The 23,184-nt window shown below is 42.0% G+C and overlaps 2 protein-coding genes and 1 long non-coding RNA gene across 6 annotated transcripts in view; 1 reads left to right on the forward strand and 2 right to left on the reverse strand.

Moving 5' to 3' along the window:
• The window catches only part of MEST (mesoderm specific transcript), a 29,002-nt gene extending 28,708 nt beyond the window's left edge, over positions 1-294 (reverse strand). The window contains exon 1 of one of the 2 annotated variants that reach the window (XM_021002378.2): positions 212-294. The gene's annotated coding sequence lies outside the window, so the exon portion shown is untranslated. Of the gene's footprint in view, positions 1-22; positions 174-211 lie in introns of those variants that run through there. The other variant, XM_021002380.2, reaches the window with a different exon arrangement.
• A 2,243-nt stretch (positions 295-2,537) lies between these two features.
• Positions 2,538-23,184, forward strand: part of CEP41 (centrosomal protein 41) — a 28,727-nt gene continuing 8,080 nt past the window's right edge. For 2 of the 3 annotated variants that reach the window (XM_021002326.2, XM_021002330.2), the window contains exons 1-8: positions 2,540-3,117; positions 6,232-6,295; positions 8,036-8,146; positions 13,249-13,296; positions 17,068-17,129; positions 18,719-18,788; positions 19,719-19,857; positions 22,880-23,031. In XM_021002326.2, the coding sequence (XP_020857985.1) occupies positions 3,085-3,117; positions 6,232-6,295; positions 8,036-8,146; positions 13,249-13,296; positions 17,068-17,129; positions 18,719-18,788; positions 19,719-19,857; positions 22,880-23,031 (679 nt within the window). In that variant the 5' untranslated portion in view covers positions 2,540-3,084. Of the gene's footprint in view, positions 3,118-6,231; positions 6,296-8,035; positions 8,147-13,248; positions 13,297-17,067; positions 17,130-18,718; positions 18,789-19,718; positions 19,858-22,879; positions 23,032-23,184 lie in introns of all 3 variants that reach the window. The other variant, XM_021002329.2, reaches the window with a different exon arrangement.
• On the reverse strand, positions 3,471-15,157 carry LOC110219191 (uncharacterized). The gene is made up of 4 exons (XR_002327538.2): positions 14,752-15,157; positions 14,466-14,656; positions 11,497-11,589; positions 3,471-3,694 (listed from the first exon to the last, which is right to left on the reverse strand). It is a non-coding gene; the product is annotated as an uncharacterized LOC110219191 (long non-coding RNA).

Genomic DNA, 23,184 nt, shown 5'->3' on the forward strand with positions numbered 1-23,184 from the left:
GAGGTCTACCTCACCCACTGACCTCTGGCATTAACGCTCCGGCCAAAGTGCACCCAGACTCCCGCGGGCGGCGGCCGTTTGCCGGTGCCCCGGCCCCCGTCCATCGCGCCGCGGTCCCGGGAACGTTCCAGGGTCGCTCACTGCGGGGCCCCCGGCGTTCTCCCGGCCCCGCGCGGTCGTCCCCGCCGAGCCCTCCCCGCACGCAGCTCACCTGAGCTCAGGTCCAGCCCCCGCGCCGAATGCGGTCCATGGTCCCAGCCGGGTGCCGCCTGCGCACGCGCCGCCCTCCGCCCCCGGGTGAAGCCCAAAAGCTTCTCCTCGGACTTTGCACAGTCCCGGGGCAAGATCCCGGCGGAGCCACCGAGCTCCGGACTGCGGGGATAGAGCGTCGCCGAGGCGGCCCGGCTCTCCCACCTCTCCCCACCTGACGCCTTCTTCCTCCTTCGGGTCACCAAGCGACGACGCCACCTAGGGGAAATGCGAGGCCATGGCATGCCTTCGCAGCACCCGTTGGAAAGGATCATAACACCGTTAATGATAAGTAGGATTTAGAGCTGGTAGGGACCATGCTAAAAGGTTTGCAAAGCGCTTTACAAATATGTCCTCACTTTGTCCTTAGGACAACCCTGGGAGGTAGGATGCTGTTTGTTATCCCCATTTCTCAGATGAGGAAGCTGAGGCCGACCGAGGACTTTGCCAGGGTCACAGTTGGTAAGTATCGGGGGCAGAGTCAGAATTTGGGTATTTCTGACCCCAGGCACAACACTCTAACTTCGGTGGGTCATCGTTGATGGTCATTGAGCCCAATCACCTGATTTTACAGGGAGGGAAACTGAGCCCCAGGAAGGCTAAAGTGATTTGCCCAGTCACACAAATTAGCAAAAGGTCACACAAAATAGCTGAACTGGAGTTCAAGCCCAAGTCTTCTGACTTCAAAGTCTATGCTCTTTCCTGTCCTCAAAACCTTAAAAAAAAAACAATTCTTGACTGCGCTTTGAAAGGTTCCAGTATTTTAAGAAGTACAAAAGGTGTTGAATTTTGTGAACTTTATGGAGAAAATTTTGGAAGACTACATGCTAGAGATAAAAAGGACCTTAGATTACGGGTCCAGATATCTATCTACATTGTGCTCTTCATTTTATGAATAAAATCACTGGGGCCCTGAAAACTTAAGAACTTGCTCACGATCTCAGGAGTTGAAAAATCTCATCCTGACTCCAAATCCCTTGTTGTTTCCACTGAGTTTACTCCCTGCTCCTCTCTGCGCCTTGGAAGCCCCAGCTCCCTTCAATTGTTACCTCCTCTAAGGTCTTTCCTGAGTTGCCGGGTTGGTACTGCTTACCAGTCCTCCTCCCTTTTATTTTTGTATGTGTTGCTATACATTTTATGCCTCTCCTCATCTCCCAGTAGAATATAAGCTCCTTGAGGGTAGAGACTGTTTCATTTTTGTTCATTTTCATTCCCAGCACTTTGCACATAGTCAGTGCTTAATAAATGCTTACTGGATTAGGGGTTTGCTTGGTCACACAGTTAGCAAGTGAAGCAAGATACTCAAACTCAGTTCTATGTGCCCAAATCATACCACTATATGGCACTTTTCGGTGCTGGAGAAAGGAAGGAAGGAAGGAAGGAAGACAGTCCCTCCTTTCTGATGTAGAGAGTAAGCTCCTTCAAGGCAGGGTCTGGTTCTTTTTTCTTTGTCTTGTTGAAAGGTTAAAGTATTTTAACAAGTACGAAAGGTGTTGAATCGTATGAATTATATAATAGCTTACTACATTTCTACTGGGAGGTGTGGGGAGACCATATATGTACACAGGGCCAAGTCCAGGGCTCCCCCACCCCAGATAACATTACCCTGGCCTGATCCGTTTTCCACAATGTAGGTTCATCAGTTTCCACAGTCAACTTGTAGGTACAGCAAGGAAGCATATATATCTGCAGTAAATTAAAATCTAGCTAAATGTCATAGTAATTTTGTGTATTAAATTTAAAGCTAAGGTAGTTTGGTGTAGAAGAAATAAATAAATTAACCAGTCAACAAACATCATGTGCCAGTGATACAAAGACAAAAAAATTGAAGTCCCTGCTTTCAAAGAGCTGACATTATATCCAAGGAAAAGTGTGTGTGTCTGTGTATGTATATGTATATTTATGTGTACATATGTATGTATATGTATGTTTATATATATGTATATATAGAATGGATAAATAAATGCAAGGTGGATAGAATATAATATATACTATGTATGATATCAAGTCGTTTGCAAAGAGCCCTAGAATTGGAATCAGAAGGACCTGAATTTGATTCCCTGCTGAGGCAGACCCAGACCTCTTCGAGCCGGGTTCCTCTTCTGCAAAATGAGTAACATGAATACTTGCATTACCCACTGCCCAGGGTTGTAGTGAGGAAGGCACTAGAGACCTCTAACCTGAGTAAGGACTTAATTTTTGGATCTGAGACAGAAGATGATTGCTGGCAGCAGTCACAGTGTTGCAGTGTTAAGGATCCCCCATACTACTCTCAGAGCTATTAATTTGCACATCCATTTTATATTAATCCTTTAATCTGAAGATGCTAATTTTTAAAAGAAAAAAGCAAATCTCTCAGGGGCCTGAGTGTTCCAGGAGCCTCGTTTGTGGAGGGAGGGCCAGTTGCTCTGAGCGTACCCTCGTCAGCCAAAAGCCCAAACCCCCCTTCCTCGACACCTCAGGGCTCCCCAGGCGCCCGGGCTCAGCCACGGTGGATTTCCCCGGCTCTTCCCGCGCTGGTGGGCGCGAACCGTTGCAGCGTGACATCTGCGACGGCCCCAACACACAAAGCCGAGGTCAGCTCTGCGCTCTGCTGGGGCGGCGTCTCGCGTTGCCCTGGCAACCATTGAGCGGCGTCTCGAGCTGAGCTGACAGCCAGCGTGCACGGGAGTAAGCGCCGCCGGGGTTGGTCCCCGGGAGGATCCGGACCAATCGGATGGGAGGTCATTGGAAGGCCAGTAGGGGAGGTTAGAGGTAGGAAGAGGAAAGTAGAGGCGGCAAAGGGGGAAGAGTCGGTAGCGGCTGGAACCCGGGGAGTCTGTCCGTTGGAGGAAGATGTCTTCCCGAGGACACATTGGGGATCCTGAGGTAAGAGGAGCGCTAGGCGGCGGCAGGAAGGGCCTGCAGGCCTGGAGCAGGTTCCACGTGGGCTCCCGGGGACTTCCGCCGCTGGGTGGACAGGGGCTCCCAGAGAGCCAGGATGTTGCAGCGTGAGGAGCCCCGAACCCCGGGGAGTGGGGAGGATGCTGGTACTGAACGGAGGAAGAGGGGGAGGGCAGAGACCGGGAGGGGGCGGCTGGGGCGAGGGAGGGAGGCGATTTAATTCAATCCAGCAAGCTTGGGTTAGGAGACAAAGGAAAACGAAGCAGACCCTGCCCTGGAGGAGCTTACGCTCTGAGTCTGCAGATGGGGAGGCGGGGCAAGATACACTGACACCGAGAAGGCTATGTCTTTTGCTGTGGGCAGTTATCTTCTGATAGCGTTAGGAATGCCTCCAGGTAGAGCTGATGACGGGTGAGCTGAAGCTGGCAGGGAGCTGGGGCCTTACAAAGGTGGAGGTAGGAAGGGCATGCATCCCAGGCAGGGGGGGCCAGCAGGGGCACCGTCTCCACGGTGGATCCACTTTTAAATTGGTTCAAAAGTCACTTCCCCTAGTATCGGAGGCCTAGGTGAGAAATATTGGAAGATGTGGTTAAAATTGTGGAAATGGAAATCTGTTTAACTGGATGCAAACTATTTTAAAATGAATAAATTCCTTTGGTCCTGTTCTGAGTGAGTTGTGTAAATCAGTTACCAAATCCTGTTCTGTTTGACTCATCTTTCCTATTTCTGCTTTTAACCACCTTAAATTCAGACTCTTGTTACTACAGGCCCTGGACTACTAAAGTGGCTTTATTGATCTCCCTTTATTAAGATACTCCCTTCACCAGTCCATCTTTTACAGCATATCATTTTGTGTGTGTGTGTGTGTGTGTGTGTGTGTGTGTGGCAATTGAGGTTAAGTGACTTACCTAGAGTCACACAGCTAGTAAGTATGTCTGAGGTTGGATTTGAACTCAGGTCCTTTTGACTCCAGGGTCAGTACTCTATCCACTGGGCCACCTAGCTGCTTCCTCAGTTTAATCTTAAGACACTACTTTGATTACTTGACTCCCTGACTCAAAAACCTTCAACTGATTCCAACAGAATAAAATCCAAACCCCTTAGCATGACATTTGAGACCCAAAGCCTTTGCGCATTTTGAGTCTCTTATTTTCTCCCATACCAACTTTTCTTTTCAACCAAACTGTTTTAAGCTTCCAAATATGAATTGCAAAATTGACCCTGCTTCTAGCCTGCTCACTGTAGCCAGAACATGGCACGTTGAAATATGATGCCTCTTCCACTCCTCTCTCCTAAATGAAATTCCATCCTATAAAATTCAGCACTGATGCCATCCATCTTCTTTCTTTCCTTTTTTTTGGAGGCAGTTGGGGTTAAGTGACTTGCCCAGGGTCACACAGCTACTAAGTGTCAATTGTCTGAGGACGGATTTGAACTCAGGTCTTACAGACTCCATGGCCAGTGCACCACCTAGCTGCCCTTGCCATCCATCTTCATCTATGATGTCTCCTTGATTATCCCAGCTGAAAATGATCTCTTTTGCCCCTGAATCTTATGATGAAGTACATTAGAGAGGGGAGGCATAAAGCAAATTGCTGTTTGAAGTCCTAAAGGTGATGGATTGTTAATAACCAGGGTGAGGAGGGAAAATTTCATAAATGAGAGAAGGGAGTAATTGAGTTAGACTTTAAAGGATGGGTAGGAATTCAGTAGATGAAATCTGAGGTGAGAAGGAATATTCCAGGAAGAGGGAGCAGGGTAAATAAATAAGTGCAGAGATGGCAGAGTACTTTGGGGCAGAGAGTTGTTGAATTACAGGTATAGTATAGAACTTGTGGAGATAATAATGTGAAATAAGATGGTTATCTTGGGGTAGTATCAGATTATGGTAGACCTTGAATCCAAGTAAGGCAAAGGAATTTTGATTTTATTTAGTAGGCAATAGGGGCCACTGAAAATTTTTCAGCAGAGGAATAACATGACAAGATCTGTGCATAAGAAAAATTATTCTGGCAGTATTATGAATTTCAAAGAAGGAATTTTTGTTAGGGAAGACTTCACGGAAGTGATATTATTTGAGCTGAGTAATTGGAGGGATACGTAGGATATGCAAAGATGACTGTTTTATCTTTCCTGTTAAACTGAAAGTGCTCAAAGGACAAGGGCTATGTCTTTATACATCTTTGGGTCCTCTGTATTTGGGACCCTCAGTAAATACTCTTAGAATAACTGACCCTCCTTGGAGCAGTCTTTTCTTAGCCTTCTTGCCTTCCAACCTCAAAAGGCCTTTATATGGTTATATACTGGAGGGAATTATAAAAAGTATGAGCTATGATAAGTTCATGGATCGTTAGCAGTAGTAGAACACAGGTAGTATTTAGATGGTGGTTGGTCAAGAGCAAAAAGTTAAACTGATTACTGTGGATTAAGTGAGGCTGTGTGATAAAGAGAATAGACAACTGTGACATCTTAGGAGTCAGGGAACACCTGGATTTTCAAGTCCTGCCTTTGACACATATTGGCTGTGAGGCCCCAGGGCCAATAAGTCACTTAGCTTCTTAGTATACCAGACAGCTCTCTAAGACAACTGTTATTATTAACCTTTTTTGTGTCCTGGACCCCATGGGCATTCTGGGGAACCTTTAAGTTAATAAAATATGTGGGATTACAAAGGAAACAGGTTATATTCAAATAGCAGGTATCAAAATGTTCTAAAAAAACAACTTTAGGTTTAAGATCTTAGGTTAAGAACCCCTGCTTCTATAACTTTTAGGTTACAGAGCATTTGGGTATCTGCATCTATAGAGGGAGCTTCCTCACCAGGATTTCCCTGTTCTAATGAAATCACAGGTCTGGACACATGCAGTAATGGGAAAAGAGAGAAGAAGCCTTGCATTTTAAGGGGAGTGGATGGATTTCATATTAACCCATCACTGGCTTGTAAAGCTAGACCTAAGTCATTCTCTGTAGTGTCCTCTGCTGTACGTGACTTGCCTGCCCAAAATCTTAGCTGCTATTTCCTAAACGTTTGCTTCTCCCCTTTCCTGTTACCCTCGTTTTTCCATTAGCCCAATGATTGTGGCTTTTCTTTTCTTACAGTTTCTGACCAAAAGGATTCCACAGAACCCAAAGTATCAGCATGTCAAGACGAGACTTGACACTGGTGAGTAGAGATTAGAACTTTGGAAAAGTCATGATCAAATTAGTAAATTGTTTAATTGCACATAGTTAGCTGAACAGCTAATTATTGGCAGGAGCTAGTGAGTTATAACTGGCACAAGTCACAGAACTTTCTGACCTAGTCTTTCTGAAGCTATGTACTTGATGTTTTTGTGGGATTGGGAGTTCTTATTTTCGAAAATTACTAATTAAACAAATTATAACCACTTTATTCTCCCGCATAAAGTTGGAAGTAAGGATAGCACCTATATTGGCATTGGAGGGCTGGAGAAACTGAGGCACCAAAAAGTTTCATATTGTGCTCATTAAGTTAAAGAGCTAAAACAAAATCTAAGGATCTCATCAACTTTTCTGCTTCATATTTAACATATTTCTTCCCTTAAATTAGAAACACTGTGGTATATATGTATGTCTTTACTTTTTAACCATTTGAGCATCTGCTGCTTGAAAATATCCCATGGTGTTTTTCTGATGGATCATGGTCACAGTGCACCCTGCTGCCCACATTACCTAGTATTCTCCCCCAGCAGCCGTCCTCTGCTATGACTGAGGAAGAACAGTCTCCTGGAACATAGGCATTCATTTAAATCTTTTCATCTAGTTTGCCTTTTCCTCCTAGTGCTCAATTATGTACACAATTCATAGTTTAAACAGACTTAAGTGTTTTAAATAGGATACGCTACTGTAACATACGGCTTCTGCCTTTAACCAAGGAATTCCGTGCTTTGTAAATATTCATCCTCACTAAATTCCTGGTTGATGAAGAGATGAACAACATCCCTGCTTGTAAAGAACTGGAAAATTGAGGCCCAGAGACTTCAAGTCCCATGGGGAATCTTAGGAGAAGAAGTTAACACAAGAATTTCAAGGACCGAGGAATCCTAGCACCCCGAGAATCCTGACTTCAAGTCCAGTATACTAGCCACTAGACTTGGCGTCCTCTGCTGTTTTCTCCTTACCTGTACTTCTTCTATCACCCAATACTGTCAGTTACTACACCTCTGTCTCCCTATGAACTATGACTGAACTGCACTTCTGGAATAAACCTTTCTGTGAGGTTTGCACCCAAATTAAGAACACTTCATTAACTCTGGGATACGCCAGCAAAATGGAATTCTGTGTATCCAAAATTTTAAAGGTTGGGATTAGTTTCAGATGGATATTTTTTTCCTTTACATTTCAATGTCATATATTTTCAGAGTTTTCTTTTTCCTGAAAAAAAAAGTCTCAGAATTATGATTCCTAGTGGATTTCCATCTCTCCGCCTCATATCAAGCATAAGTTTAACCCCATAACAATGTGAAATTCTTAATTTTTTCGTAAAGGGGATGCTCATAGTTGAATTTTTTAGTATACATCAAACCCTTACATCCTTCCACGTGATGATCTTTCTAGTAAGCTATCTTTTAATTAGCTTGATTATGGTTTGGGGGAAGCAGATATAATTATTTGCTTAAAACTCAATTTTGGGCTTTTTTTTTTAAGCTAAGTAAATTAGAATGTTTTTACTTTAAGTTCGGTTATTGCTCTGGGAATTTTGTGCCACACTGAAACGTGGGCTTGGAGTATGCCAAAATGAGCTGGCAGTCCCTGTGTAAATAGGTTTAATCTATAGGTTTTAGAGGACTCTGTAGTCAGAGCAGTAGAAATAAGCACAAGGCTTAACAAGCATTTCGAAATCCCAGGCTAAATAGATGGGTCTTCAATTTTTTCTTACAAACAGTGGACGAGTCAGAGTTAAACTCAAGAGGTTATGAATTCCATGATGTCACCTCCTGTCTTCAACAAAATTATCTACTCCCGAAATCTTCAAAGACCTCAACATTCCTCCTGGGTAAAGATTCCTTTTTTTACTCTGTGTTTTTGAGTCTACAGTTGACTGGAACTTACTGATTTGTAAACAAAGCTGGAAATCTCAGGTTTATTTTGAACCTCCAATTTTTTTCTTTTTTTCCTATGAACTTCATAAACCTAAGAGCGTATCACTAACTGTACCCGGTGTTAACAGAGCATCATTAATTGGACTCAGGCAGTCCCCAGTGAAATTTCTTATGTGTGTTATTCAGTTACCCTTCCAGTGTTCTCATGTTTTCCCTTCCTTATTTTTCATGGGTTCCTGCTCTGACCAGAGCTGCAGCCTCATTATTCACTCACTCATATAGTCTTTAGTCACCACCTTTATCTTTTTCTAATTTAGAGTTTTTCTGACTTTTCCAAAACACTCAGTCTCTTGAGTCTTCTGCTTCCTATTGTCTTCTTCATTCAGCACCATGCTTCCTTTATCTCCACACTGTCTTCTTCTTTGTCTAAATATCTGCTAATTGGAGTAGATGAAGGGGGAACTGCTCTCCCTTTCATGCTTTCTACCCCTCCAAAGCAGAATACTTCTTTTGAGAGAAGGGAAGTAGAGGAATGTAGATATGTCTCAGTAACTGGAGTCATGCCTTATAAAACATTACCCAAGTTAGGGTGTCGCTGCCTAGAACACTTCCTTATCTTATTAACAAGATGCTAATTAGATTCATGTTATAGGAAGTAACATAGAAAAAAATCTAATTAAATGAGTTGTGTTGACTAGATCTATCTAACAAAAGAGAACCAACCTTGGCTGAGTCGATGGAGGAGTGACAGATTTTTCTGTTGATTTTAGTTTTAAAATTGTAATTTGACTTATCTTCCTCTTAGATTGTAAACTTCTTAAATGATGAGCACCAGAAAGGCCATTGGACTGGTCATCAGGATACCTTTTAGTCGTGACCTTGGCAATAACTCACTTTGACTGTAAGCAAGGTCTAGACGTTTCTAAGGTCCCTTTCAGCCCTAAAATGCTGTGATTCTCTAATTCTGTGTTATATATTCTAGGGCTACTTTAGAGCCCAGTACAGATTTTAGCATATTAAAAAATGCTAGAAGTGTGTACACAGCTTAAAAAAAAAACCCAATATGTGAAAATCCAAACTTAGATACCTTGTAACTTATGGTGTGGAATTTTTATTTTTTGGTTTTCTTTCATTACTGAAGGAATTATTTGCTTACTTTAACAAGAACAATTTCCATTTATAAAGTACTTTCATGATAACAATCCTGTGAGGTATAGGTATTGAAAGTATTCTTATCCTTCCCCATGTTATAGATGAGGAAACTGGCTCGTAGAGGTTGACTTTGCCCACAATCACACAGCTAATTTGAGACCCAGAACTTGAATCTAATTCTCCTGGCTCCATGTTCAGGCATATATTGTCTCTGTAGTAAATTTCATTCATTGAACAGATATTCATTCTATCATCAGATATTCCGTTAAATGCTTATTATCCAAGGGGCGCTGTATAAGAATTAGGTAAGATGTATTGTCATGAAGCATAAAGTCTAGCAGAGAAGATATAACCGATACATCAAACTGTGAGAAAGTTCATTAGAAAGTACAGAGTGCCATGGGAAGTCTTTTCTAGCTCAAGGGAAGAGTTTGTATAGAAGAGCAATAGGAAATTAATTGGAAAGATAAGTAGGGGCTAAATTGTGGAAACGTTGCATGTCAGGCTGGGCAGGTTGGGGCTTTTTGGAGTAGGCAGTAGTTTTGAGTAGGGGGCTCCATAGGACCCAGTCTGAAGAATAGGTGAGTACAAGGGGAGCCAAGAGACCGGAAGGCGGCACAGTGAGAGGGCATGTGGTGAGAAGGGACCAAAGTAGGGCAGAGGTACTAAAGTACGAGTCAGGCACAATCTTTTAAGAATGCCTCTTTCTCACAAAACAGAGCGCACATCTATTAACATAAAATGGGTCCTGCTGCCAGCCTCGTTAATAGAATGTGCTGACCACAAAGCTCGTGTGATAGGCCATGCCCAGAACCATCAGCAGAGCCTGAGTGGGGCAGGCTGGTGGGGTGCTATCTCGCTTCTTTTCAGGAGGACCAGAGTCATACTTTTAGATTATATTGGTGTAAGAGCTTAACTGCTTAACCTCACTGAGCCTCAGTTTCCTTAACTGTAAAATACAGATATAATACCTCACAGAGATCACATGAAATAGAACATTTCACACACCTTTAACCAACGTAAACATCAGCTATTACTCTTACTAAATAGGATAAAGCCAAATTCCTTCCTTAGTCCTACAATTGAAACGACGTGTATATGTACCACCTTCCCTTTTTTATCTCTCACCTCCGCACTGTTTCTGAGATTCTCAGGTTTCTGAGATATCCTTGGGGGAATGCTGAACAGGTTTTGACTGTTTGTCCTAGATTTTGGTTATGATTTTGCCAGTGTTTTTTTAATGGCCTTGAAAGACTTCACTTCTCTTCTGGCTTCCCTCTTGTATAAAATAACAGAACAACACTAACCTAACTCACAGGGTTGTTGTGAGGTTGCCACAAACGATTGTAAAAATATTTTGTAGAATTTGAAGTGCTATGTAAATGCTCTGTGTAACTGTTTAACAATGACTTAATAAAATTAATAAACATAAGATGATACAGCAGTGGGTATAAAATAACTTCGTATGTGGAAAACGCTTTATAAATCATGTCAAGGAAAGCATTACTTTGAATAATAAAGACTGTATGTGATCACATTCACTGTTGTTTTCTTTTGTTATGTGTCCTGGGGAGCTTAGAGCACAAAGTGGCCCTTACCAACTACTAGTAAGGTAATAACGCTTGTCCATAGCTGCCTCACAGACTGCATATTTTCAAAATTGTGTATGTGACACTGAACTTTTTCACAAAGGTAAATTTAGTGAGCCAGATTAGAAACTTAGAGGTTCTGAGTTCTGATCCTGACTCTGCTGCTTCTCATCATGTGAACCACAGGAAATAGCTTAACCCCTCCCCCTCCTGGTGCCTCAGTTTCCCCATTAATGATTTCCTTAATAAAAGAAGCATAGAACTGTAACATTTCACCTCATGACAGAATAATATAGGACACATAATTACAAATGGCTAAAAATCACTATGTGTGGTGCTGTGCAAACAGCCCTAGATGTGGAGTCAGAAGACTTGATTTCAGAACCTGGCCCTGCCTCTTAAACTGTCAACCCTTGTGACTTTGGGAGAGTCATTTAATCTTTCCGGGCCTCAGTTCATCTGTAAAATGAGAGGGTTGGAGAATAGGACCTCTAAGATCCCAGTCCTAAATCTGTGATCCTATAAGGAATATTGTCTCCCCTCTTTGTAGGAGTCAGTCTTACCTTACCAGTCTTGCCTTCAGTGGGATGGAGACGGGAAAAAGGTTGTCTGGGGACGACTTCTGAGTTTCTTTGAAGTATTTTTTTACGACGTCCCTAGTGTGACAGACCAAAGTTAATTCTAGGACTGTGTTTGGGTGGGGTTCGGGCCTATTCTAGGCTGGACTCCTAAGTAGGCTGGAAACTTCAGGAAACCACTAGAACTGATAGTGTCTCTAAGGACCTGTGGAGCAGAAATGACTTGGATCCAAGCCAGACTTTCCAAGGTTGCTCTTAACTAAAACCCTTCCCTCCCCTATAATCTACCCAGCATAGACTGAACCTACCCTGGGCACCGGGACCCATAGGGATATGTGGCTTAGTGTTAACACATGTAATAAAACTTGATTTTAGGTTGGATTTTATGAAATAACGATATGAAGTATTAATGATAACTGAAATAGAAGACTATTTTATGTATATGTCTAATGAATCTCCTGAATTTCAGAGCAAGGAGTGTGTCTGTGCCTTTGGCCCAAACCTGAAGACTAATTTAGAGGGATTCTTCAGCTGTCTAGTTACTGCCATCTTAGAGACATTTATTTTTTCTAAATTTGGCCTGGTTAGCCTCCCAAAGGTATGAGTACAAACTATCCTCAGGTAAACTATATAAAAAGGAAAAAAATCAAAAAGCTTTTTTTCCTTTCCAGGTGGCCCAATAAATACTTGCTGAATTGACTTGAAACAGACCCAGTAAAAAAAATGGCAACATCTGACTGAGGGCAAAGATTCCATCCATTCGCTAGAGCGATCCTGGCTGGCCTACTTTTAATATTTGAAAACTTCCCAAGCCACCTTGGCTAGAATTCCCCTCATACTGTAGACCCGAGACTCTTTACAGGGAACTGGATGTGATCCACTGGAGTGGTAAACCTTGTTATTTCCTAGAAAATCCAGTCTTCTGTGGGCTTCCACAAGACTGTGTGTGGTTCAGGTTGCCACATCAGCCTGACTGCTAGAGAAAAGGAGAAAATACGCAGACCCCGAGGAGGCTTCAGGGAATGCCGATCAGATGGCCAGACAGGCAACCCACTAGGCGTTCAAAGGGTGATGATGTCTGGTCCTCCTTTCTTTGCATGTATTTCCCCAGAGAATGATTACAGTGGAATAGGCAACTTGGACCTGTGACTTCACTGGTATGGAGTACTCCCAAGTGAGGAAACTCCTCTGCCCAAGCAGGTTGGCACTTTCTTTTCAACATGGAGTCTTCGTTGCCTTGAGCTCTGAGAGGCTTTTAATTGACTTTGCTTGGGGGGTGTCACACAGCCAGGATGTGTCAGTGGTGGGACTCAATCCAGCCTGATCTTCCTGGCTTCAAGGCCTGTTCTCTATCCACTATAACATGCTGCCTCTCTACAGTAGGATGAAAGGGAAAAAATGAACTTTAAATCAGAAAAAAAAAAAGTAGATAAAATTTGTCTAGGGTAGTGTCTTTAATCTGCTGTAGGGACATAACCCTGGGGGCTCTAAATATTCACTGGTTGTGTACCTGTGGCCTAAGCTATATTTTTCCAAAACATCCCCCTGCCTTTTAATGAATGGAATAGTCCACAAGAAAAAAAAATGTTTACCTAGCTACGCAAATTTGTCTATTGTCCAAAACTCCAGTGATAGTTGAGAAGACTTAGAACAGTTTTGTGTCTCCCTCCCTTATTCCATTGTATCACTCATTTTCTTCCACTGAAAATCCTCTAAAACCTTTATTCTCTTTTTTAGGTAGCAGTATGACTAAATATACTCAGAAACTAGAAGAGATTAAAAAAAGTAAGTAACTGAAGATCCGAGGAAACTCAGGTTTTATAGTTGCCATTTACTTTTAAATCCTTACTACCATAGTTCTGTGAATATTCACGTATCTAGCTAGGGCTTATTGTTAGGTTTGAGGTCTAGGAAATGAGAGTGGGGGGAGGGTCTGTGTGTCTGAGGGAGAGAGAGAGAGAAGAAAGGAGAAAGCGCCTAAGAGATATATAAGGTATAGAGACTGAAAGAGATGCACAAATAGACAAACTGAATTATGGAAACCCAGAGAGAGAAAAGGAAGGAGAGGGAGGGAGGGAGGGAGAGAGAGAGAAAAGAGGCAGAGATTGGGAATCAGAGGTGCCTGGCAGGGGCCCCAGCACCTTGGAAGCTGTTCCAGGGACAAGGGAGCATGGAGACTTTGTCCACTGCCTATGTGTCAGTCGTTGCTCAATGATCAAGCCACACCTATCTGGTTATTTTGAATAAAACATCAGCTTGTAAAATTGGGGCCTGCCAGCTCAAGGCCCACTGGTCTTTTTTTTTTTGTTGGTCATTCTTTAGGCAGGGAGTTAATGTCTAGAAGTAGGTTATGGGCTGATGGAATGAGCACCAGAATCATGAGGACAGTGTACTGATTACAGCCCAGCCTAAGACTGCCTTAGCAGCTTGGAGCTAATTACTTAACTCTCTCCTATCTGTTTCTCCAGATTTCAGAAAAGGATAATAATCCTTTATGTGATTTTTTTTTTATGGCAAACCATAAACTATGAAGTGCTTTGAAATCCTTTAAGGTATTATTATGTGCTTTTAATTCTATGCTGAGTCTAGTTTTCCTCTGAGAACATGTCTACCTTGAAAGAAAAGCCCAACTAGCTTATTGATGGCGGTTCCAGACCTGGGCCTGACCCATTTTTTTTTTTACCAGTACCTTCACTGTAATTTACTGTATATAGTACAAAATTTTTTGTTATCACTAGATTTTTTCCCCTCTTCTACTTTTTTTTTGTATTTTCTTCGTATTGATTGCTTTTATTTTTACTTTGCACTTTACTTACACTACCTGGAGGGCAGTCGTTTATATAGTTTTTGTTCACAGCCAACTTTTTCTTTAGGGGCCATTGTTAAGATTTAAAAGAATGCTGTTAAGAAGAACATCTCGAATGATTAAACTTTTCAGAATCTCTTTTACTCACCCTGGTTTCCTTTTGGTCATGCCTGGTTCAGCTGGTGGGATTTAAAGCAAGTTGAACAGTATCTATGTTGGCTTGTAGTCCCTTGTTCACTGATCCATTGGAAGTACTTCAGTGTAGACTTTGTGGAGAAGATACTCAAATCCGCAGTGAAACCTTATCTTCATAGGAATTTTTCTAGAGTGCTTAAATCCCTGTAAAAAAATAACATTTCAATTGGAAGTGTTGTTACAGCATTGTTTCTTTTGTAACAAAATTTTAAATAGGAATTATATCCCCAAAGAAATACCTTTGAAACAGAGTACTTGAAGATACTTCCTTCGCTTTTCCTCTTTAGAGTTATGGGGTTTCCTTTTAGCAAGACAGGAGGTAAATATCGCCTTGTTCCACACCACTTTGTGCTGATTACCAGACTAGAATTACTTTAAAATCTGTTTTTGGAACTAAGTCTAGGAAGATGTTTCCTTCGCTTTCCCCTTTTAGAGTTGGAGGTTTTCTTTTGAGTAGAAAGGGAGGAGAATATTACCCTGTTTCACAACACTGTGAACTAATCATTTGACTCAGATTACTTGAAATGCCATGTCTTTCTGTTGCTATCTCCACCACAAACCTTGTTCTGTTGCTTCCTTTGATTTCAGCCTTCCACTGTGAGTCCAATTTCCCTTTCCTAATAGCCAACTCAAATTGAACCCTGCAAGCACAGAAAACGCTTTGTCATCTGAATATACTGTCAGCGGTACCTGGGTAAAATAAGGACTTTGTGTCTATTGGCTATTTATAAAGCCTCTCCTTGATTTCTCATGGATAGATGACACTGGTTGGATGCTGCGTGAAACACCCCGGACAATCAATTCCCTGTGCTTCCAGTAACTTGAGAGTAGCAGACTTAGAATGCAAACTTACTGGAAAATCAGAACTTGATATATTATCTGAAGGTGGGATTATCTGTCTTCAACACAGAGTTTTGAGAGAAGCCACATTAGCAGCAGGTCCATTTTTAAAGCTGTGGTTGCTCTTGGAAGGACGGACTGTTGGGGTTTTCCAAGTTATAATTCTTTTTTTAATTTTAAATTTTCTATAAATACTTAAGCTCAATCTTATATCTGAATAATAATGTCAGAAAGTCCAAATGATGGGTGTCCTTCTAAACCAGAACCAGGTATGTGACCAGAATGCAGTAAATCAGTGTGATTTTTTTTTCCAGTACTTTTGACTAGAAGAGTGCAAATGTATTTTTAAAAATTCTCTTTTTCTGAGGCTTATGCCAAACATTGAGGCGATGGATGGCAGAGTTTATTTTCTTGATGACAGTAGTCATCATTTCGCTTAAAGGAAATTTCCGGTTTTTGTCCTTTGCATTTCAAAACTATGTTACCATTCCAGAAGAGCATCACTGGGGCTCTGGTGACTTTGACTTTCACTATAGGTTGATTTCAATACTAAGACTTACCTCAACGATTTTACAGAGTCAGTGGGGATGGATTAGTAGGATGCTGTGTGTTTGGCAAGCTGGATTTTTTTTTTTAGGGGCCCAGCCTTTTGGACCTATGTTTTGGCAAGAATTAAGAATTTGTTTCTATGCAGGTTGCTGCATCAAGAAGGGGCTACACCTTAACTTTTTAGCCTGTTATATAGGAAACCAAGTTGCTGGAACAGTTGCTCTTTTAGGATGTTTGGGAGCCAGGGAACTCTAATTTCCAATAAGAAATAGCCTTGAGATTTTGGTAGAAATCTGATTATTAATATAATTAATTTCCTGGCTGTTAGCCTTATAACTTTCTATCCAAGGTAGGTATTTTATTTTGCATATTGTTAGAACAAAGCTATCTTCTGACAAAATAGTAGCTACATCTGCATTAGGTTTTCAGACCATGCCTGGAAAGCATTAGTAATTCCAGGTATATATATATAGGATTCTAAATAGGTTTAATCCTTCTTTATCAGTAAATGCCATGAATTGATGCACTATTTTTGGTCCAGTCAAAAATAACAGTTGTTTAGCTGCTTGAGTAATTCTCCAGTCTTGTGTAAGGAGTCATAGTGGCAAGTGCACAAATTCAAAAAAGGGGGAGAATTTAATATTTAGAACTTGCAAGGATGGCTATGATCATCAGAGAAGACCCAAAGGAGTTTGCTCTGCATCCCACCAACCTAAACTTATGTGGACTGTGCTGGATTTCCTGTGATTGAGTTTGTGATCTTGAAACTCTGCTATAAAAGATGCAGCTGATTTGATCGATGAAACTGCAAATGCATAAGCCTTTGAGTTATGACTCGATGAGCTCAAAACTGTCAAGAGACCTCTGAATTTGCATTGGTGCCTCAATTATGGTTCTTAAGTGGGATTAGAGAGAAGAGAAACTAATACTGGCAAAGCACCAATTGCTGCTTTATAAATAATGCCCATTTATAAATAAATACCCTGTCTCATGGGCAGAGTTTGCACTCTTAAGATCTTGGCTATTTAATTTAAATTATCCCTTCATAAGCTTGTCTTTATTGAGAAACAGTACTCTGTATATACCTTAATGGCTGCAAAGAATTGACTTAGCCAGAAAAGGGTAAAATAACACTAAAAAAATACTTGTTCATGCTTGTTTTTCAGATTATAGATACAAAAAAGATGAGCTTTTCAAGAGACTGAAAGTTACAACGTTTGCCCAGTTGGTGAGTTTGGTTGTCTGTCTTTTGTTGGATTTTAAAACCACTACTTTGTACGATGTCATGAAATGAGCTTTCAGATTTGAGATCTAGTGCGTGAGAGCTGGATTCTTCCACTGACTCTCATTCCATGGCTAGGCTGACTCATTTTTTCATATTGTGTATGTAACTTTATCTTTCCATTTGGTAGCTTATGAAGTACAATATCATGCTTCCTACTTTGAAAGTGGCCTTATTCAGAGTTTGAGGTTTTTGTTTTTCTTGTACATTAGAGTTAATAGCTAAAATCTAGGTCTCCAGATCTGCCCTGGATTATTTAAAACAGAGGTGTCAAACTCATAGGAACACTGATTTGTACATATGGATCCCTGTGGACTGCGTATTGACTTTGTTTAAAAAATGTGATGTTATCTATGTTTTGTTGTATCATTGTTTATCTTGTCAAATAATTCTCAATTATGTTTTAATCCAGTTTGTGACCATTTTTTGTTCTTATTTCTACCATGGTCACAAAATCAAGGACAACAAAGGAAAAGGCCTTCAGAGATCATCTGGCCTGTCTTGCTTCAGCAAGACAAATGTCTCAAACCAGAGGTGTTAAACATGCCAAGCATGATCCAAACTGGACTAAAACGTAATTGGGAATTATTTGTAATAATTATATTCACCGTAATGCCGAGTCTTAATTATATTTACTGAATACAATCTTGTCATGGTATTACATATAATATTATGTTAGAGTCAGAGTGCAGAGGATGATATACTTTCAAAGTTGCTTATGTGCTGCTTCTATGGAATCCCTTTCCTTGGCCTCTCAAGTTTATTGTGGAATGTTTGAATTAATTATGCCAAGAAGTCATTCATTAAATGCCAGGCGTTGTGCTCAGTCTTAGAGATAAAAAGACAATAATGAAACAGTTTCTCCCCTTGAGGAGCTGATACTATATTGGGACAACAGCATGTAAATATATGAGTATATACAAAATGTAGGGAAATATGAGGTAATATTGAAGGAAATCAGGAAAGATTTCATGTAGGAGGTGGTGCTCAAGCTGAACCTTGAAGTAAGGTCAGGATAGCTTAAGAGGTTAAGCTGAGGAAAGAAGTGCATGTCAGGCATGGGATGAGGTTAGTGGAGAATCCTGGGAAAATGTTTGGAGGTGGGAGATAGAAGATTGGGTGAGAAAAATCCAGCTTGCCTGGATCATAGAATGTGTAAAGGGAAGTGATATACGTGTATATGACAAGCCTAGAAAAAGCATGTTGGAGCCAGGTTGTGAAGGGCTTTAAAATCCAAACTGAGAAGTTTATATTTGAACCTATAGGCAATAAGAAACTTATTAGGAGCTTATTGATGAGGAGAGTGGCACGAGCAGACCCGTGCGTTAGGGTTCATTCTAGGGTAAGTACTAGAAGCGTACTAACCATCCCTAGAACCAGACTTAGGGTTGGGGCTCAGCCTGAGGATATTGAGAAGTTTTTTTTTTAACAAGAAGGGTGCTTTAATATTAGAGCCTTTTTCTACCTGCTCCAAAAAATAAATTGAACTGCCTAAACAGATGTACTTACAAGTTTCATCCTTCTTCTTCTGCTAGGTCATCCAAGTTGCTTCCTTGTCTGATCAAACACTAGAAGTGACAGCAGAAGAGATTCAAAGACTAGAAGGTAAAAGCAATGGTCCTGGCTCTTAGGGCAACATTTGGCTGAAAAGCACCTATCCAGTGTGACCGCCTGTTGTAGTAACACCGTTAGGGATTCTGGGCCAGGGCATGCTTGTTTATAACAGGAGCTCCTCCTACCCTTAGAAAAGCGCTGAATGGTGACTTCACCATTCTTTCTAAATGCGTCTTTAGAAATCTCTGTAACTTTGCCCTTGTTTGATATTTCTACCTTAAAATATTTGTATGTGTTCTAGATATTCTCTCAAACGAAGAGTAAAGAACAAAATCCATCAGTTGTACCCTTATAGAAGTGACTTCAAAGAATTATAATCTCTTTTCTGTGTCCTCGAACAGCTATCAGTCAAACGAGCCCTTTTTTATTGGGAGAGCATGTTTAGTTGTTAAAGACTGAGGCAGGCCAGGAAGTTGACTATGGTCAGGTTTCCTAGGGAACCCATAGAGAACACCAGGTTTGTGCCACTCTGTTATTTCCCTGGGAAAGGCTGAAGAGACTCTGAAAAGGGCAGGGGTTTGTCTTGGGCAGGTGGGTCTCACTCCAAAGGAATAAAGACTGCTTTATAGCTGAGGTAGGCACTGGTGGAGTCTCCTCATATGGGTGACCCCCCTAGTTTAAAGTCCGGTTATATAAGCAGCCCCAAGTTTGGTTATAAAACTCATTGTTGAAATTGTAGCATAAGAACATTGGGGTACTGCTATTTCCTTTTAGGAAATAAAGGTATCTTTGGAAACAATCTGTTAGGAAGTAGGACACCATGATGTGTGAGTAGTGTTTGGTGTTTCAAAAATACTAACTCAATCCAGGAAGTGCTGTTTCGGCTTGGCCCCTCTGTGGCCGTGAAAGGACAGTTTGGGTGGGCGAGGAACCTGCAGACCTCACCTGGCTGTATTGACTCACCTTCACCCTTCTCCACAGATCATAGTTCTGCCCTCGCTATTCCTAATGCTGAAGACAAGACCAATGGGAAAGGCAGTCCCACTGAGAAGCCACCCAGCCCCATCCAGTTCATCAGCAACACAGGATCCGGGGAATTGAGCCGCTCAACACTGCAGAGGTACCCACCTCCTCGCCCAGCCCCGACCCATTCCACTGCCTTTGGCCACAACTTTTCCATAACCCCTCTGCTTCCTGCAGCTCATGGGGGGATGCTGCCTGGGCCTGGATGCGCAGCTCTGGCTGCTCCTCCCCTTCCCCCCAAGGCAGGCACCTGATCAGAATGTGAGTCAGGGCAGCCAGCAGCTTTCAGCCCATAAACTCTACAGAGCCGGCATCTTGCGTACAATATTCACCTCACACAGAGGAAACTCAGTTCTAAGGCTTGTTTTCCATTCATTCTAGCGGCTTCTTGGCTTGTCTTTCATAATCTGTCTTGAGGCATGGTAGGTAGAGCCAAGGAGGGCACTGAGCATAGAGTCAGGGAGACCCAAGTTCCAGTCCAACCTCAGATACTATCTGTGTGACCCTGGACAAGTCACTTTACCTCTTTCTGCCTTGGTTTTCTCAACTGCAAAAATAGGGTAAAAATAGCATTCACCTCACAGGATCAAATGAGATAATATTTTTAAAGCACTTTGTACAGTGCCTGGCATGTAGTAGGTGCTTAATACATGCTTATTTCCTTCCTTCTGGCCTTCCTATGACACGGCAACCTTGAATCTGACCATATGTGTCATAAATGGGTGCCATGTGTTTGATGTTGATTACAAACTCCTATCAGTGGAATGGTGCAAATTCACCCCGATTTTTAGATAAACAGCAAAAACATAGGTCCTAGTGATGTTAGATTCGTTGTGTCTTCTTATAATCTTGTTAATATGAGTCTTCATTTCCATATGAGACACTGTGGCGTGGTAGGAAAGAATCCTGGACTAAGAGGCCAAAGACCTCAGTTCTAATCCTGGCTCCATCCCTTCCTAGCTGTGTGACCTTGAACCTTTCCAAATTTGAGCTTCTTCATCTGCAGAATGTGGATCAGAACTTCCTGCCCTGTCTGCCAGTCTCACAGGATCATTTCAAAAATCACATGAGATAATGTGTGAAAAAGCCATGAAGATTAGTGTTTCACTGGTGAGACCTGGTGTTATTCTTCCTAAGTTCCTGCTGCCACCATCCCAAAGACTGACATGGACTTGAAGAAGCCATAAGCCTCAGGCTTCAGTGGCAGTACAATATAATGCACTTTCTGTGAATTTTTGTTCTCTTGTGGCTCAAAAAAGATGTGCCATATATTTGTTTGAAGGCATAACTACTATATAATCTTTAAGTTTATTGGATTTTAGTGGGCGTTCTGGTTCCGTAAGATGAGAAGGGAAATATAGATAACAGAGACATTTCTGTAGTTTGGTACATTGACCTTACTAGTTTGCCTAGGATCATAAAATAATAGATACAGAATTTGAAAAGGACCTCTGATGTCAAGTATAATCCCATTATTTTACAGATGAAGAAACTGAGGCAGGCAGAGGCAGAGTGACTTCCCTGGCTAGCTCCTGAACAGCTAGTAAGCATCTGAGCCCGGATTTGAATCTGGGTCTTCCTGGCTCTGAGTTCAGCCCCCTAACCACTACACCCCACTGCCTCACCAAGGAAATGATAATCCTTGTCCTGTGTTCCAAAAGAAGTGTATCATTACTAACCTTTACTTGGAGCATCCAGTCATCAGAAGCTACCGGTGAATCTAGTGCTGACATGAATACTGACTCATGTTACCTGCAGCATTGATTCAAAGACCATTCAGGGAGATTTTCTTAGTGACTTTGTAATTTAACCTAAAACACCTGACAGAGACATCTTAAATTCTCATCCCAGCTCTTCTGCGATTGACAAGTGCTATACACTTTGGGGCTTCAGTTTAAATGAGATGATGCTTGTGTCAAATGCTTTGTAAATCTTAACATAGTATGTAAATGCTAGCTGGCGTTTGTTTACTCACGTGGTGAAAAGAAGCAGGAAGGAAGGGAACAAGGACTTATTAAACACTTGCTGTGGGCCCAGGCGCCGTGCTAAGAGCTTTTTACAAGCCCTGCAAGGGAGGTGCGGTGTTATGTTCCTCACTTTATGTTTGGGGAAATTGAAGCAGACAGAGGTGAAGGGACTTGCCCAGGGTCACACAGCTAGTGAAACGCAGGTCTTCCTGACTCTAGGCCCAGTGCTCTATCCACCGTGCCACCTTGCTGCCTCTTAAGTAGAAATATCTGTGGCAAATATTGAGTACTTGCATATAACTTGGCTAGACCACACACATAAATATATAGGTACCACCACATAAATATTTAGGTAAGCTATTATTATTATCGCTGTTGTTATTGAGATTCACAGTGTGGTTTCTTGTGGTTTGTGAAGATAGGTATCCCTACCACTCCTGCAGGTTTTAATCCCTGTGTGCCTTTAGAAGTGAGATTTCGCCAGTTGTTCTGGTGATCAACCTTCCGTGAAAGAATTCCTTTGAAAGATTGAGGCTGCTCTACTCACAAGAGTGACGAGCACAGAGTCCATTGTCCACTGCATTCATCCCCTTTCCAGCTTAGCAGGAACCACCAGAGTTCTCAGGCTTCCCTCGCAAACCCTTCCTGCACCAAGGGTCACCTCTGCACCCTGATGAGGCAAGACCTCAGCAGAAGATGATGTCATGCAGAACAAAAAGAGAAACACTTCTATATTTTTATTTTTAAAAAATCTTTTCCTTCCCTCTCAACTCCCCTCCTTCTTTGTTTGCTGCCTTTCCCCGACCTCTTCAGAGTTCTGTTGGAGTAATTGTTCCCCTTTCTTTTTCTGAATGCTGCCCTTGTTGCTGATGGTAGCATGTGCCCTTCCGTGTCTGTTCCCTCCCATCACGCTGGTCGCATACCATGCGTGCTTTGAAGGTAAGTGCCGCCACATTGATGCCCATTCTTCTTAGTGGTGATATTGAGGACAGCGGTGGTGAGAGGATGGGAATCTACAGTCTTCTGGGCTGCCATGTCCTTTTCCCCCATCTGAGGCATTTAGCATTTGTGTCTCTGTCTGCTAACGGAGCACCTTTGAGGCTTTTGCCGACAACTCCCTGGTGGTCACCGGCCTCTTTTTTCCCTTCTCAGTGTCATCAGTGGTGTTGGAGAACTGGACCTGGACAAAGAGTCACTGAAGAAAACAGAGCCCAACTCTAAAGACAAACCTTATCCCGACTGTCCCTTCCTGCTGCTAGATGTCCGAGATAGAGATTCTTACAATCAGTGCCATATTGTTGGAGGTATGAAAGAGAAAGTCACACGGTGACATGGTTCACGGGATGGATCTGGTTGTTCATGTTAAATCAGTTGTTAAGCCTTGAAATGTCCCTCACTCAACAGTGAGGAAATCATATTGTGGGAAATTGCACATAAGGAAATTTATGATTCATTTT

The sequence above is a fragment of the Phascolarctos cinereus genome, unplaced genomic scaffold (assembly GCF_003287225.1).
Source record: "Phascolarctos cinereus isolate Bilbo 61053 unplaced genomic scaffold, phaCin_HiC Scaffold_1;HRSCAF=81, whole genome shotgun sequence".
Taxonomy (NCBI): Eukaryota; Metazoa; Chordata; class Mammalia; order Diprotodontia; family Phascolarctidae; genus Phascolarctos; species Phascolarctos cinereus.